Source organism: Microcaecilia unicolor, chromosome 13 (assembly GCF_901765095.1).
Source record: "Microcaecilia unicolor chromosome 13, aMicUni1.1, whole genome shotgun sequence".
Taxonomy (NCBI): domain Eukaryota; kingdom Metazoa; phylum Chordata; class Amphibia; order Gymnophiona; family Siphonopidae; genus Microcaecilia; species Microcaecilia unicolor.
Window position 1 is genome coordinate 62,274,261 of NC_044043.1, and position 16,768 is coordinate 62,291,028.

The window sequence follows — 16,768 nt, forward strand, 5'->3', positions numbered from 1 at the left end:
CATTGCATTGCCAGGTACTCCCTCGGCAGCCACCCATGGTCCTTCTCCAGGATTTTCCTCCATGAACACCGAAGAGAAGTAGTTGTTTAGCACATTCACTTTATCCTCATCTCTCTCCACATAGCCATTCTCAGCATCTTTTAATCTTACAATTCAATTCCTAGCTTTTCTCCTTTTTGCAATATATCTGAAAAAGATCTTTTCACCTATTTTTTTTAGACATTTTTTCTTCTGCATGTGCTTTCACTAGCTGTATTTCCCTCTTCTTTGAGTTTAACCAGTAATCTTTTCCATGATTCCCTTGCTGTGTTCTTCTGTATTTCTTGAATGAAGACTCTTTTGCCCTTATTTTTTTGGCCATACGTTTGGAGAACCATATATGCTTCCTGTTTCTCTTGTTTTTGTTTACTTTCCTTGTATAAATATTTGTTTTGCCATATTTATAGCAGCTTTCAACTTGGAGCACTGCGCTTCCACTTCTCCTCTGTCTACCCATGCTGTCAGTTCTTTCTTCAGGTATTCCTCCATTTTACTGAAATCCAGTACTTTGAGTTTTGTGCATCTGCACTCTGCTTTTGCTCTTATCGTGTGATGATCACTATTGCCTAGGTGGGCACCCACCCAGATGTTGGAAATACTTCCTTCTATCTGTGAGCACTAGAGCCAGCATTGGCCCTTCTCTTATGGGGTCTGTCACCACTTGTCTGAGCAAAGCACTTTGACAGGCATCCATGATCTCTCTGCTTCTTTCCGATTTTACCAACAGGACATTCTAATCCACTTCAGGCAACTTGAAATCTCCCAGCAACAGTGCATCCCCTTTCATTCCAAGCTTATTCAACCCCATTTTCCTCTGATGGCAGGAACAACTTTGTGACTTCATGTTACAGACATCCAACCATCAGTCTCTCATACGTTATAGTGCTGAGACACCTCAAACTAAGGTAACCCTTAGATAGCTTGTCCTCTGTTAATGGTCATATTCACAGTTGACTGGTGCTTGATGCACTAGCTATTATACTGCTGTTGTATTGGGGTCCAGCTCTTTGGGACCTGTTAGTGTTTCTAAATTGGGAGACTCCTGCTGGACAGAGCATTCTTGGATTATATTCTTGCTACACTGCTGTCAACTCTTTGGCCAGCGACAAGACTTCTATTTTGTTTTGTTTTTTTGTTCACTTTTACAGTGTATGTACATAGGCTACTAAGAAAGTCAGGCAGTCCTGAATTGGGAAAGGGTTGTCAGAGTGCTACAGATATGCTTCCACCTCCCCCCAGGCACTCTTATTAGGAGGGAAGAAGGAAGGATGAATGTGAAGGTTTGGGGCAGGGCTGGCCATGCCATTAGGTGGACTGAGTGTCTGTCTAGGGCAGCAATATTTGGGAGTCTGTGGTATGGCAATAGAGTGATATCTCATCTTCCTCACCCCATCCCTTTCCTTCCCTTTCCGCTGCCATTACTGCTACTACCCTAACTCTTCCCCACTGTTGCAGAAGTACTCGACCAGGGCTGGTCTTATTAATTGCAGTTTGCCTTCTATGAGGTAACTTCCTGTTTCCACACAGGCAGGATCCAGCAGAGGGAAGGCCTTAATTGCTGCTGGAACCGGGGATGAGGCAAGTTTAGAGGATCTGGAAGGGAGGGAGAGACACTAGATTCAAGGTGGGGAGAAGGGAGAAAGAGAAGTTGGGACCCATTGGGGAGGAAGGGAGGGAGAAAGAGGGAGATGGAGATAGGCTGGAGTATGTGGGGGAGGACTGCAAGATGGATATGTGCTAAACCTGGAGGGGGGCTGGAGGGAGATGAACATGTGTTGGGCCAGAGGGAAGATGGATATGTGCTGGGCCGAGGGGAGGCTGAAGGGAGATGGAGATGTGCTGGGATGGGGGGGGGCATGAGGGAGATGGAGATGTCCTGGGCTGGGGGGGGGGGGGGGCTGGATGGAGATGGAGATGTGCTGGACTGGGGAGGAGGTTGGAGGGAGATAATGGAGATATGCTGGGCCAGAGGGGAGGGAGGGAGAGACAATGGATTCGAGGTGGGGAGGAGGAGAGAGACACTGTCTGGACCCAGGAGGGGGGACCCAGGGCTGCCACCATGAGGCTCCTGGGAACATGAGGCCCTGTGTGTTTGCCCCTGCCTAAGACTGGCTCTGTACTCAGTACTAGTGCGGGACCCTTCAGTAGAGACCTGTGCTCAACTGCTGCCATGTCCTGCCCTCCCTAATACATTCCTGAATATTCAGCACTGGCTGATACCTGACCATCAGTCTATGCATGGATATTCAGTGCTGACTGAATATCCATGTCAGTTAATCAACCCATTCAGTCAGTCAACCCAGTGAGACAATCTTCCCAGTCAGTCGACCCAGTCAGTTAGTCAATCTAATGAAGGAATCACTCAACCCAGTCAGAAAGTCAAGCCAGTCGGTCAGTCAGTCAACCCAGTCAAACAGTCCAGTCAGTTAACCTAGCCAGTTAGTTAGTCATTCAGTCAACGTAGTCAGTCAATCAACCCTGTGAAACAGTCCAGTTGGTCAACTCAGCCAGTTAGTCAGTTAACCCAATCAATCAGTCAGTCAATGTAGTCAGTCTGTTAACCCAGTGAGGCAGTCTTCCCAGTCAGTCGACCCAGTCAGTCAGTCAGTCAAGCCAATTAGTTAGTCAATCTAGTCAAGACAGGCAGTCAGCCAGTCAGTCAGTCAATCCAAACAGAAAATCAAGCCAGTCAGTCAGTCAGTGAACCCAGTCAGTCTGTCAACCCAGTCCCTCAGTCAGTCAGGCACTTCTTATAGAATAGCACTTAAGCAGGGGTTTTTCTGCTTCAAATTTTTTTAGGTGTGATTTATAGAATTCACTCCTTAGTGATGTATAAGATATTTAATGTGAGTGCATTTCCCCTTCTCTCTTATGCCAACTAGGATTCAATGGGAGGAATTATGTTGCCTCCTCCTTTGTTTCCTCAGGAAAATGCAAGGAGGAAGTTGAGGCCAGTCGGAGGGCAGCTAGCTGACAGGCAGCGAAAGAGAGGGAGAAGCAAAACAGAAGGTGGGTGAGCACTGGGTAGAAAGGAGACATCATTCTGTCCTTAATATTTGACTTTTGTCCTGTTGACGGGACCAGGCACAGTCCCTGATAGAATGATGAAGTTATGGGAGCTGCTGTGCGTCAGCTTTTGGTTGTGTGTGGTCTGTTCTTCTGACAAGGAGCTGGATGCCAGTGGGAGGAACGTGTGCCAGTCTGACAGGTATGTACACCAACTAGTAACTCACCAGCCAATGGCTCCTATCTCTCTTCCAGCAGGATTCTTTGCTGTAAGAGCATGTGTGAGTTCTGTACAGCATTATGTACACTGGCAAAAAATACATTTAAAAACCTTTTTTTTCTTTGTGGCAGCTTTTGGGCCCTTCCTCCCTGGGGAGCAGCTGGTACCTTGCTAGTGTTACCTGTTTCTTTTTTACGTACAGTTTTTTTCAGGTGTGAATAGTTCTGTGTGATTCTTAGTGAACTTTCCTAGTTCCTGTCTATTTTTATGTAGTGTACTTTTATATTTTATGTTATCGTTTTATTTTGTAAATCACTGTGTTCTGATAAACTCAAGTGGCATAGTAAATTTAACAAACCATAAAGCATAAAACCTTTTATAAGGGTCATTATTAGCTAGGCAAAGTGTACAGAATAAGCACAGTAGACTTTACAGGGTATGTTTTCAAAAGCTTAGCCAGGACTGATGCAAAGTAAACAAGGAGTTATATTTAAAGACAGGCTGAAAATGCCTAGGTGGATTTTTAGTCCACTGCACCACTGCTCCTCAAACCTATCCTGGGGACCACCAGCCAGTCGGGTTTTTTGAGGATATCCCCAACGATTATGCATGAGAGATATTGCATATAATGGAGGAGACAGGCATTTAAATCTGCCTCATGCATATTCACTAGGGATATCATGAAAACCCAACTGACTGGCGGTCTCCCAGGACAAGTTTGAGAACCACTGCTCTAAACTATCTGGTCAATATTTAGAAATGTTGAATGCTGGCCACATAAGTGCCTTTTAAATTTTGCTGACATAGCAAAGAGCCAAAAGAAGTGCAGTCGGCCACAAGCAGATACGGAGACAAAGTTTATTTGAAAACTAGTGCTCCTGATTTTCAATAAATATTTTCTCTGTATCTTCTTGTGGCTGACTGTACTTCTTTTGGCTCATTATTACACTGTTGTGCTGGTTCTTTTTCCCTCTGCTTTGTTACATACTGACATAGACAATGAACAAAGGGTCATTCGTGCCTGACGATTTGATCATGTCACCCCCCCCCCCCCCCCATTACAAGATCATCACTGGCTTCCAGTTGAACAGCATATTATATTCAAAACTCTTATGCTCACTTTTAAGTCACTTAGGATAGGTCTCCCTCTATACCTAGCATCCCTCACGATCCTGTACTACCCAGCTTGTTTGTTTTGTTCTGTAAATGACCATCACCTGGTATTCCCTGGTTCAAAACAGGCCCTCTTGGACTCAACCAGATGTCAAGCTTTTTTGTTGCCCCATCCTTATGGATTCTTTACCCCTTTCCAGTCAAGCTCAACAGTCCTTTAAAAAAATTTAAATCTGCCTTAAAACCTTGGCTCTTCCATTCTTAGGCAGATTGCAGTCTTGTATCACTGGGTTTATGCTTCTTCAATCTTTCTTTCCGTTCTCTCCCATCCTAACTGCTATTCTTCTGCTTTTTCTCTACAGTCACTTCTTTTCGTTTGCTTTCCCTGCTTTTCCTTTGGTCTGCTTGATTTGTGGGAATGGAATTTTGCTACTTCCTGTCGAAATTTGTAGCTCCTTTTTCTCAATAAGCTTTGTATTTTTTAGATTGTAAACCGCCTTGATCTGCAAGTTAGCAAAAGCGGTATAGCAAGTGTGAATAAACTATAGCTGGCCCTGGATATATGGATATTCAGCAACACTATTGGATAATGTCACTGAATATCCTTACAGACCGCCTCGGCAATACGCAGATAGTGCTGCTGGGGTAGAGCGTAGGCATAGCAAGGATGCAGCTGGCAACTATATGGAGAGTGATAATATTCAGATCGTTGTTCAGATAACTGCTCAGATAAAGTTAAGTTAGAAGCACTGCTGTCCTATCTTCATCCTGGATAGGGGGTGAATATCATTGCTATGCAGACTGTGTCAGCACTCACCTCTCTATCTGAATAAGCGTTGCTGAGAATCCAGATGGGGGCACTGCATATCCATGTTTTATTTAGCCACAAAGGCTGAGGATTGATCTGATGCAAATTGATCCATGTATTTTGCAGGGTCTACATATGTTAGTTCATAATGCACATAAATAGAACATCAAAGATGTAGGCTGGACAACACCATTTGGTCCACCAGTCTGCCCATTAGCATCTGCCTATTGTGCTGTCTCAGATCTTCTCCAGACTTTTTTTTTTGTTACATTTGTACCCCGCGCTTTCCCACTCATGGCAGGCTCAATGCGGCTTACATGGGGCAATGGAGGGTTAAGTGACTTGCCCAGAGTCACAAGGAGCTGCCTGGGCCTGAAGTGGGAATCGAACTCAGTTCCTCAGTTCCCCAGGACCGAAGCCCACCACCCTAACTACTAGGCCACTCCTCCACTCTGCTACTAAGGTCTCTTTGGGGGTAATTTTATAAACGTCTCCTCTGCATAAACCCCTGTTTTACACGCATAGCAGGGCTTTTATAAAATGACCCTAGGGTTATGCACATAGTTGTACAAGCAGTGGCAAGCATGTACATACCTTTAGGAAATGCGTGTGTAGGCGTATTCTGGGTGGAGCCTGAGTCACTGGGGGGAGGGGCCGCCAATACCAAAGTTGGTTGAGGGCGCTGCAGTCCCTCAAGCTGGTCCTGTCCAGTGGTTACTGGCCCCCATCCCTCTCCCCTGAAAGTGAAACCAGAAGAGGATGCCAGGCTTTAGGACAGCTTCAGGTATTATGGGCATTATTAACTGAGTGCAAAGCTGTCATAAAGCCCTTCCCCCCAGCAATCTGGTATCACTCTCCTTTCACTAGCCACCCCCCCCCCCCCAACTACCTGTGATCCAGTATGTCTCTCTCTCTCTCTCTCTCTCTCTCTCTCTCTCTCTCTCTCTCTCTGAAGTCTCCTCCTCCTCCTGGACCAGGTGAGGCTCAGGGCATTGATGATAAAGGGTGCCAAATTCCCAGTCCGGCACCTATCCATCTAGAAGTTTGAAGGAAGGGGTTTGCTCCAGCCCCTTTAAGATGCTCCATGGCAGTATGAATAAAGCAAATTATAAGGTTTCAGATACCAAAGTTTAATGACTCCTGTGCTAAACTAAGATGTGGTAAAAGGTCAAATTTTACTGCCCCTGAATAACTATCCTCTCCCCCCTCCAAGTGTTCTGGGATGTAGCCTGTCAGGTAGGCCCAGATTTAGACAACTACCTAGGGTGCCAAATATTGAAGGTGCCAAACATCCAAGCCAAAAAGGATCCTTATTCCACTTATTTTAGGGCAGTCCAGTGCCACATTAAAGAGGCCCCATCCTGGTTCTGTGACCTAACACCCATTTATGGCTCAGGCCCACCCAACAGTAGCACATGTTTAGTGGTAACTGGTGGGAATCCCAAGCTCCGTCAGCTGAAGATTTCCCCCTGATGGTAATAAAAACGCTACTCTCCACGACACCGGCACCTGCTCAGTTTTCAGTGCATTCCTGCTGCCAAGGTGGAAAAAAGCGTTTTCCCACCAGCTGAGATTTTTTTTCTTGGGGGGGGGAGGAGAACACATGGTGCCCACCCAATTCTTGCCTAGGCCCACCCAAAATCTGATGTTTGGCTACGCCCTTGACCTCCACTCCTGCTTTCCAGTGTCAAGGGCACCCTTCCTCAGCTCTCTGAGCTACAAGGAAGATCTGTACCCTCACCCTGTGGCTCTGGTAAAGAAATCTTAAATCTGGCTTAGCTATCAGGTCCCATTGCCTTGTCTACTCCCAGTATAGATGCAATGTCTGTGGGTCCTTTTACCTATGGATTGTGCACCAGTTTGTTAAGGGAATTTATAGTTATATTTTCCCTTTGAAAATTACTCAGGGAAAAAAGTGCTCACAGAGATTTGCACCTGTTTTTCTTTGAGTATTTTCCCTTTCGAAATAGCTATCATAGAGTTAAAGTATCACATACACATGTTATTTCCCTCTCTCAACCAATGCTTGTCCCCCCACACTTCTCCGGGAGCAGATAAAAGTCTGTGCATTGTTGATCCCCTGCATACTTTTCCCTTTGAAAATGTTCCTTCCCATGCTACCTCTTCAGCAAATGGTAACATGTTTGTTCCACAGTCCCTTCTGTTCTTCTGTTGTGAATATCAAGCGAAGTATTTGTTTAAGGTATCTGCTCCCTCTGATCCTCCTCCTCTTCACTCATCCCATCATCCCATCCTTCCCTTTAATTCCATGTCCTTTTTGTTCTTCCTCTGTTCACTTATCTCTCTATCAGGTGCCTTTACTGATTGACCAATATACTGTTCTGTTTGGCCCTTTGCTTGTCTGACTGCCCTTCCTGCTTTCTGTTTATTTTTTTTTTCTCACCTGCTCATCTTACTTGTCCACCTCCTACAGTATGTCTGTCTGCATCCTATTCATTATGCTGGCTCTTTTTCTCCGACTTTATCATCATGGTCTGGTCTCTCCACTGTCTCCTCCTTGCTCACAGGCCTGACACAGGGATTTGTTGCTATTTCAGTGCACCTTTTTATTGCTGCTCATAGCTTCTCTGTATCTCTCCATTCTCTTCCACTTATTCACATGCGCATTGAGGTCACACTAGCAAACGCTCATATTCTGTATTTGCAGGAGCATCATTGAGTGTGTGAGTGTGTGTGATTGTGCACACGAGCATATGTTTGAAAGTCCAGTGTCCTCCTCCTGCACATTTATCAGATGTGCTGGAAGGCTTAAAGCCAAAGAAACATGATGTGATCTGTCAGTGTTGTTAATATCCATCCCGTATGTCCTGCAGAATCCGTGGGACTTACGTGTGTTGCCAAGGATGGAAGCAAGAAGGGAGGGAGTGCTCCACTCGTAAGTACCTTTACCAACATTCATTTATTTTAAAATTTTCCAATTCACCAGTCCTAACGAGCATCTGTCAAGTAAACAATTAAAACATGAAATACAATTATAAAATTAAATTAATTAAATAACATGGAATATAAAACATCAAGAGGTAGATACTCAACCAGTGGTGGTGAGTGGGGATATTTTGGGGGGGTTTTTAGCCGCCAGATATTCAATGCCAGGCCATGTCCAAATATCAACAATGAATAGCTGGGTTTATGCAGCCAGCTATCGCCTAAGGGCTTCTTTTATAAAGCCGCACTAGTGATTCCCGCGTGGCAAATGAGAGGAAGCCCATAGGAATTGAATGGACTTCCTCTCATTTGCCACACTGACAATCAGCAGCACGGCTTTGTAAAAGAAGCCCTAAGTGACACTGCATAAAGATGGGACTGAGTTTTACCTGGGCCTTTTACAAAGCTGTGCTAGCGTTTTTAGCTCGCTGTAAAAATCAGCTGGTGGTAAACACTGAGACATCCATGGGTTGATTTTGACCGTGAGCTAAAAACGCTAGTGCAGCTTTCTAAAAGACCCCCTTAGGCAGTTAAGTAATGAATATTGGCACTTAACCACATAAGTGACAACTCCACCCCTGGACCAGCCACAAAATAGCCACAAAATAGCCGGCTTTCAGCTTAGCGATCAATGGTGATATTCAGGCACCGTGGTACTAACCAGTTAAGTGCCATTAAATATCAGCAGGCAGCCCTGCACAGGTGGTTTAAGTGACCAGGAATCCCCCCATGCTGCTTAAATCGCTTTGAATATTAACACCCAGTTACAAACCAAAACAGCAGCAAACAATTCTTGAAAGTACATAGCAACTGTCTGTTCTTTTCTCAAATAAGGTATTAAAAGCAAAAATTTGTTTCTTATGGTCCTCGCTCTGGTCACTGTAAAGGAATTTTCCTGAAAGCTAATTATGAACTGTTACTTAGGGAATAATTCTGTAACAGTGCAGCTATATGCAGGTGCCCTGAGAGTGCCAGAGAGGTGCAAATGCTCTAAAGAAAAGTAGGCACCTATTTTCCTTTATAGAATACCAGCATAACTAAGTATATATTTGGTGTCCAGAAAAAAACCCCATACATACTTTCAAAATACTTTGCAATTGTTTAAACATCAGGTATGACCTTTGAAGATTCATTAGTATAATGGGTATTTTCTTAGTTAATTCATAATTTGTGTTCAAAGTGTCCTCCTTCAAACTTGACATATTCACAAAGTCTTCGACACCACTGAGCTGTTGGCTCAATGAATTCTGAGGTTTCATTAATTAAGAGCTCATCTGTTTTGCAAGCTCGATGTGCTGGAGCTCCATACTGTTGAAAAATAAAGCATCAGAAATGTCTCAAATTTCAGGCAGAAGGTTCTGCTGCAGTAGGATGTTTTGGGGGATTATTTGGAAAAATTTTGGAGGTCCTGTTTTTTTCTGGACACCATATATGCATATAGGCTCAAGCAGTTACACCAGCCATACAGTTGACATAAGTGTGTGCGCCTAAGTACCAGTGATACATTTGTAACTTATAGTCTTCTATAAGTAACGTGTGTAAATGTGCACCCTGCCCACTCTCCTCCCAGAATCTGCCCATGCGCACACCCATCTGTAAAATATGTGCTATTACAGATATGCACTTACTTACATAAGCTCTTCTGGGAAAGGATGACTAAAATCGCAGATCCAAAATGTTGAGAATGGCTGATTTTTCACATCACAGGTTCATAAACAGTCTGCAAACATTACATAAGTACATAAGTATTGCCATACTGGGACAGACAGAAGGTCCATCAAGCCCAGCATCCTGTTTCCAACAGTGGCCAATCCAGGTCACAAGTACCTGGCAAGATCCCAAAACAGTACAAAACAGTAATGGAATTCAAACATGCGTGGGATAAACACAAAGGAATCCTGTTTAGAAGGAATGGTTCAGTGGAATCTTAGCGGAGATTGGGTGGCGACGGCGGTAATTGGGAACAAAACGGGCAGACTTCTACGGTCTACGCCCTGATCGTGACTGAATAGATAGGGATTGGCTGGAGTGTAAATTTTAAGGGGCTTTGATGTTAGCTTCAGAACTTAGTACAAGAACAGTACTGGGCAGACTTCTACGGTCTGTGCCCTGAGAAAGGCAAGGACAAATCAAACTCGGGTATACATATAAAGTATCACATACTATGCTGCTTATCCTAGAAATAAGCAGTGGCTTTTCCCCAAGTCATTTTAGTAATGATTTATGGACTTTTTTCTTAGGAAGCTATCCAAACCTTTTTTAAACCTCGATAAGCTAACTGATTTTATTACATTCCCTGACAACTAATTCCAGAGTTTAATTACACATTGAGTGAAGAAATATTTCCTCTGATTTGTTTTAGATTTACTACTTTGTAGCTTCATTGCATGCCCCCTAGTCCTAGTATTTTTGGAAAGAGTAAGCAAGTGATTCACATCTACTCGTTCCATTCCACTCATTATTTTATAGCCCTCTATCATATCTCCCCTTAGCCCAGTGCCGTAGCGAGGGCGGCTGACACCCGGGGCGGTTCGCCACTACGCACCCCCCCAAGTGCAGCACGGCGCACTCCCCCTCGGCGCACGAGCACACACCCCCGGAGCGCATTCTTACAAAAGAGGGCGGGCGGGAGGGCCGCTCCGCCCCGAGTGCACGTCGCTGGGAGCTGTGTCGGCTCCGCTGGTTCCCTGCTCTCTCTTCCCCAGAACAGGAAGTAACCTGTTCCGGGGCAGAGAAAGCAGTGAACCAGCGGAGTCGACACCCCCCCCCAGCGGCGTGCACCCGGGGCGGACCACCCCACCGCCCCCCCTTCCTTTGCCACTGCCTCAGCCATCTCTTCTCCAAGCTGAAGAGCCCTAGCCGAACTAGCCTTTCCTCATAGGGAAGTCGTCCCATCTCCTTTATCATTTTCATCGCTCTTCTCTGTACCTTTTCTAATTCCAAATATATCTATTTTGAGATACAGTGACCAGAATTTTACACAATATTTGAGGTGCGGTTGCACCATGAAGCAATACAAAGGCATTATAACATCCTCATTTTTGTTTTCCATTCCTTTCATAATACCACCTAACATTCTTTGCTTTCTTAGCCACCGCCACACACTGAGCAGAGTGTTTCAACATATCATCAATGATGACACCTAGATCCCTTTCCTGATCTGTGACGCCTAATGTGGAACTTTGCATTATATAGCTATAGTTCAGGTTACTCTTTCCCACATGCATCACTTTGCACTTGCTCACATTAAACATCATCTGCCATTTAGATGCCCAGTCTCCCAGTCTCATAAGGTCCTCTTGTAATTTTTCACAGTCCTCTTGCGATTTAACAACTTTGAATAACTTTGTGTCATCAGCAAATTTAATTACCTCACTAGTTACTCCCATCTCTAGATCATTTATAAATATGTTAAAATACAACAGTCCCAGCACAGACCCCTGCGGAACCCCACTCCATTGAGAATACTGACCATTTAACCCTACTCTGTTTTCTATCTTTTAACCAGTTTTTAATCCACAGTAGGACACTACCTCCTATCCCATGACTCTCCAATTTCCTCTGGAGTCTTTCATGAGGTACTTTTGGGCTCATTTTCGAAAGAGAAGGGTGCCCATCTTTTGACACAAATCGAGAGATGGGCGTCCTTCTCCCAGGGTTGCCCAAATCGGCATAATCAAAAGCTGATTTTGAGTGCCCTCAACTGCTTTCCGTCGCAGGGACGACCAAAGTTCCCGGGGGCGTGTTGGAAGCACAGCGAAGGCGGGACTGGGGCATGCTTAACACATGGGCGTCCTCGGCCGATAATGGAAAAAAGAAGGGCGTCCCTGACGAACACTTGGCCGACTTTACTTGGTCCTTTTTTTTTACGACCAAGCCTCAAAAAGGTGCCCAAACTGACCAGATGACCACAGGAGGGAATCTACTACTACAGGAGGGAATCGTGGATGACCTCCCCTTACTCCCCCAGTGGTCACTAACCCCCTCCCACCCTAAAAAAAAAACTTTAAAAATATTTTTTGCCAGCCTCAAATGTCATAGCCAGCTCCATGATAGCAGTATGCAGGTCCCTGGAGCAGTTTTAGTGGGTACCGCAGTGCACTTCAGGCAGGTGGACCCAGGCCCATCCCCCCTACCTGTTACGGTGGTAAATGTGAGCCCTACAAAACCCACCACAAACCCACTGTACCCACATGTAGGTGCCCCCCTTCATCCCTAAGGGCTATGCTAGTGGTGTACAGTTGTGGGGTGTGGGTTTTGAGGGGGGGTTTCGGGGGCTCAGAACACAAGGTAAGGGAGCTATGCACCTGGGAGCTTTTTCTGAAGTCCACTGCAGTGCCCCCTAGGGTGCCCAGTTGGTGTCCTGGCATGTCAGGGGGACCAGTGCACTACAAATGCTGGCTCCTCCCATGACCAAAGGGCTTGGATTTGGTCGTTTCTGAGATGGGCGTCCTCGGTTTCCATTATCGCTGAAAACCGGGGACGACCATCTCTAAGGACGACCATCTCTAAGGTTGACCTAAATGTGAAGATTTGGGCATCCCCGCCCATCTTATTTCAATAATAAGGGTTTCCCCGCCCCTTCGCGGGGACGTCCTGCGAGGAATCCCTCAGGAAAACTTGGGCGCCCCGTTCGATTATGCCCCTCCACGTCAAATGCCTTTTGAAAATCCAGATACACAATATCAACCGGCTCCCCTTTATCCACATGTTTGTTCACCCCTTCAAAGAAATATAATAGATTTGTGAGGCAAGATTTCCCTTCACTAAATCCATGTTGGCTTTGTCTTATTAATCCATGCTTATATATATGCTCTGTAATTTTGTTCATTATAATAGTCTCTACCATTTTGCCCAGCACTGACATCAGGCTTACCGGTCTAAAATTTCCCGGATCACATGTGGAACATGTTTGAACGTCTTTAACTGTTGTATCTTTTCATATAAAAGGATGGGGTTTGAATTGTATTACAAAGTGTTTGCTCTAACAGAATTTATTAAAACCTTATTTTTTTGTTTCAGATGCCCTGAGTCACATATCTGGCTTGTATGCAAGCAAGTGTTAGCATTCTGAACATTTACATGTGTAACCAGAGTAGAAATAAATCTTAGCATCTACTTTTTGAATTCTCCCCTTTATACCTTTTCCGCTCTGTTTCTTCAATCTTAAGCTCTCCTGTCCTCAGGAGGGTATCTTATATTTACCTTGGGACTGGGTTGCACTTCCTAACATCACACGCATGGCTTTAATTCCTCTCTGTGAGAGTCGTGGGGGGGTGGGGGGGGTTCACACTGATGTCCTCTAAAATGTTCCTTTGTGACTTGAGAAACCAACCAAAAAGAGTACAGGTAGACCAATGTATTCCCACAAAATGATGAGGACACCAGATGGTGAATCAAAAATCTATACATCAATCTAGTAAACTGGGCCAAAAAAAAATGTCACCATGCAGCATGCATATAAATACAAACAAGCTTTACAGATGGACTCAACATGAAGCCGGGTTTCAGCAAAAAATGCCTGCTTCAAGAGTCACAAATCTAAAAGGACTCAACTAATAGTTTGCAAAGTAGCCTCAAACAAGATTCTAGGTTCACACAGGAAAAATTCTCTGTGTCCACCAGCAATGAACCTTTGTGACTTGTGCTTATCATCCAGGTACCAGTGTGTCCACAGATTGTTCTTGATAGTGTGACATGCTCCCCTTTCAACAGGAGATAATGTCTTAAGTTTCTCAAAATAACACTTCCCCCATCTAGTGAAGTATAGAGGAAACTCTAATAGGCACCCCTTCCCTTTTAACAGAAGGTAACCATATAGTATTCCTTGCTTTACAACAGGAGGTACTAGAGAGCCAGCACTCTTCCATAAAAAAGAACTCACATAAAAGTTCTCTTTCAAAGTCAATTTGTAAGGCTCCCCTACACTCAGGGTGAATAATCATAAGACATCTGATATTTCGTCCAACATTCTCCTTCTGAAACCTTCCCCAGTAACAGGTCACATGGCTCTGTTACCCTCCTTCTGGCTCAGTTTGGAGAATACCACTTGACAAACAGGCTTCACAAGATATGCAAATTAACCACTCAGAAGGCAAGCTTTCTCCCATGGGCTATACTTTAATTATTCTGAAGGGGTATTCTTCTTACACCAAACACTTTAGCAAGTACTCTTGAACTGAGCCCTCCACTGGGGAATGTGTGGGTCAGTTATACAATATTTGATTAGCCAGCTTCCCAGGATATTCAATTCAATTCAATTCAATTCTTGTATACCGCTAATATCCCGTTTCCAGGGTTCAGTGTGAATTACATTCTAGGTGAGACAAAAGCAGACAGTGTTAGTGTGAAGTATGAGAAATATTAGAGACCATTGGTGTAATGCACGAGACTAAAAATATTAAAAGAAAGGATAATGGAAGATACTAGGAAGTAGAAATCATGATGGATTATTATGAAGCAGTCTTTGGGAAGAGAAAGGTTTTTAGCCTCTTTGTGAAGTTGAAGTAGCTGTTTTCTGTTCTGATGGGAATAGGTAGAAGGTTCCATATTTTGACTCCAAGTACGGGGAATAGAGAGCTGAAAATCTTCTGATTTCAAATTGTCTTTTGAAATGGTGATGCTAGCATTAGTTGTTGTTTCAGTCTGTTAGACTGGACCAGATATCGCGAAGAGGTCTTAGTCAGCAGTTCAGATGTGAAGCCCTATAAGATTTGAAAAACTAAACAAGCAGCTTTGAACCTGAGACTTTCTGCTATGGGAAGCCAGTGCAGTTTGTTTAGATGAGTTGAAACACTAGTATATCTATTCAATCTGTATGTTAGTCTTGCAGCTGTATTCTGTATGATTTGCATTTTTTTCTGATATTGACACTTAATACCAACAAATAGAATGTTACAGTAATCCGAGAGAGGTAGGACTAACATTTGGACTAGTTTGTGAAGGCATTTTGGTCAAAGAATGGTATGACTAGACATAGCAGTCTCATTTTGAAAAGTGTTTTCTTCCATAGCTGATTAATATGGGAAGAGAAGGTGAGTGAAGAATCAAGCACGGCCCCTAATACTCTGGTTTCAGATTTGACTGTAAAGCTTTGACCATTGGCCAAAGATATTGATGATGGGACCTCAACTCCCTCATTTCGGAACCACAGTACCTTGTTTTTTTTGCACATTCAGATTCAGTTTATTGGTCAGGGCCCAGGTGCTAAAAGCAGTCATACCATTTGCTACAGACTGAGTTGGATCTTTGTTTGATGCTGTTACTGGTATGAGAAGCAGGATGTCATCTGCGTAGGATAATAGTAGTTCATTAAGTCCCAGGTATATTGAGGCAAGGGATGACATAAAGAGGTTGAACAGGATCGGTAAGAGGGGAGATCCCTGTGGGACCCCTCCGTTTGTAGACCAGTAGTTGGAAAGTTGGTTGTTTTGCTTGACAGAATAGCTTTGATTTGAAAGGAATTCACTGAACTATTTGAGAAGAGTCCCTGTTATTCCTATCTGATCCAGGCGTTTGAGTAGCAAATCCACCCCGACCTTCCCAGGGCCTTCGCCACAGTTACCCAGGGCTTTCGCTCCACCTACCCAGAGCTACCAGGTACTTCTTAGCCAGGATCAGGTGACCCTCAGGGGGAGGAATGCTGGCTTCGGCCTAACCCCTGGTAAGCCTTTTCTTGGTTGAGAGGACCCAGCTCTCCCACCGGTTGCCTTCTCAGGTGCCGTGGAGGACTTGCAGCTCATCTGCATATCCTCGGAGCCTTCGCCGGAGTGACTCCCAGGTCCGTTCCGATCCACTCGGGGCCTCTGCTCAAGGTGCACAGTGCTCCTACCAGGTGCTGTGGAGGACTTGCAGCGTTCTGCATATCCTCACAGCTGCATCCGGGGTGACTCCCAAATCCACCCCGACCTTCCCAGGGCCTTCGCCACAGTTACCCAGGGCTTTCGCTCCACCTACCCAGAGCTACCAGGTACTTCTTAGCCAGGATCAGGTGACCCTCAGGGGGAGGAATGCTGGCTTCGGCCTAACCCCTGGTAAGCCTTTTCTTGGTTGAGAGGTGCCGTGCCCAGCTCTCCCACCGGTTGCCTTCTCAGGTGCCGTGGCGGACTTGCAGCTCATCTGCATATCTTTCGGAACTTGAAGATTGGGGTTTAAAGGAGGAACTGTAAGTTAGTGATAGGCTGATATCCTTAATACTTTAGCAAGTTTAAATTACGGAAAAACTCAAAAAACACTAAGATGGAGTCAGCAGTCCAGCAGCGAGAGGGGTGCTATCCAGTCTTTTGCATTGAGTGTCACATGTATGATTATCTCCCAATTGGTGAGGTGTCATATGTGTGTGCCCGATGCAAAGAGCTCCTAGCTCTCAGAGAACGTGTCCGTTCTCTAGAGGCTAGAGTAGCAGACTTGATGGAGCTGAGGGAGACAGAGAGGTACATAGAGGAGACCTACAGGGATGTTGTAGAGAAGTCCCACCTCCAGTCAGGTAGCCCCTGTGCTACCTTGAAGGAGGGAGGTCTCCTAGAAGGAGAGCATCACCCTGGTGAAGTAGGAAGTACTCCTGTAGCCAGGACCTGCCCACCAGGGGATGTATTATCCTTTCGCACCGAGGATATATCTCCAAATGTTGCCCGGGA

General features: G+C 44.9%; 1 protein-coding gene across 2 annotated transcripts in view; it reads left to right on the top strand.

Annotated features, from left to right (window-relative positions):
• The first annotated feature begins 3,062 nt into the window (after positions 1-3,062).
• SCARF1 (scavenger receptor class F member 1) overlaps positions 3,063-16,768 on the top strand; it is a 64,984-nt gene continuing 51,278 nt past the window's right edge. The window contains exons 1-2 of one of the 2 annotated variants that reach the window (XM_030222600.1): positions 3,063-3,247; positions 8,021-8,082. In XM_030222600.1, the coding sequence (XP_030078460.1) occupies positions 3,141-3,247; positions 8,021-8,082 (169 nt within the window). In that variant the 5' untranslated portion in view covers positions 3,063-3,140. The remainder of the gene's footprint in view (positions 3,248-8,020; positions 8,083-16,768) is intronic. The other variant, XM_030222601.1, reaches the window with a different exon arrangement.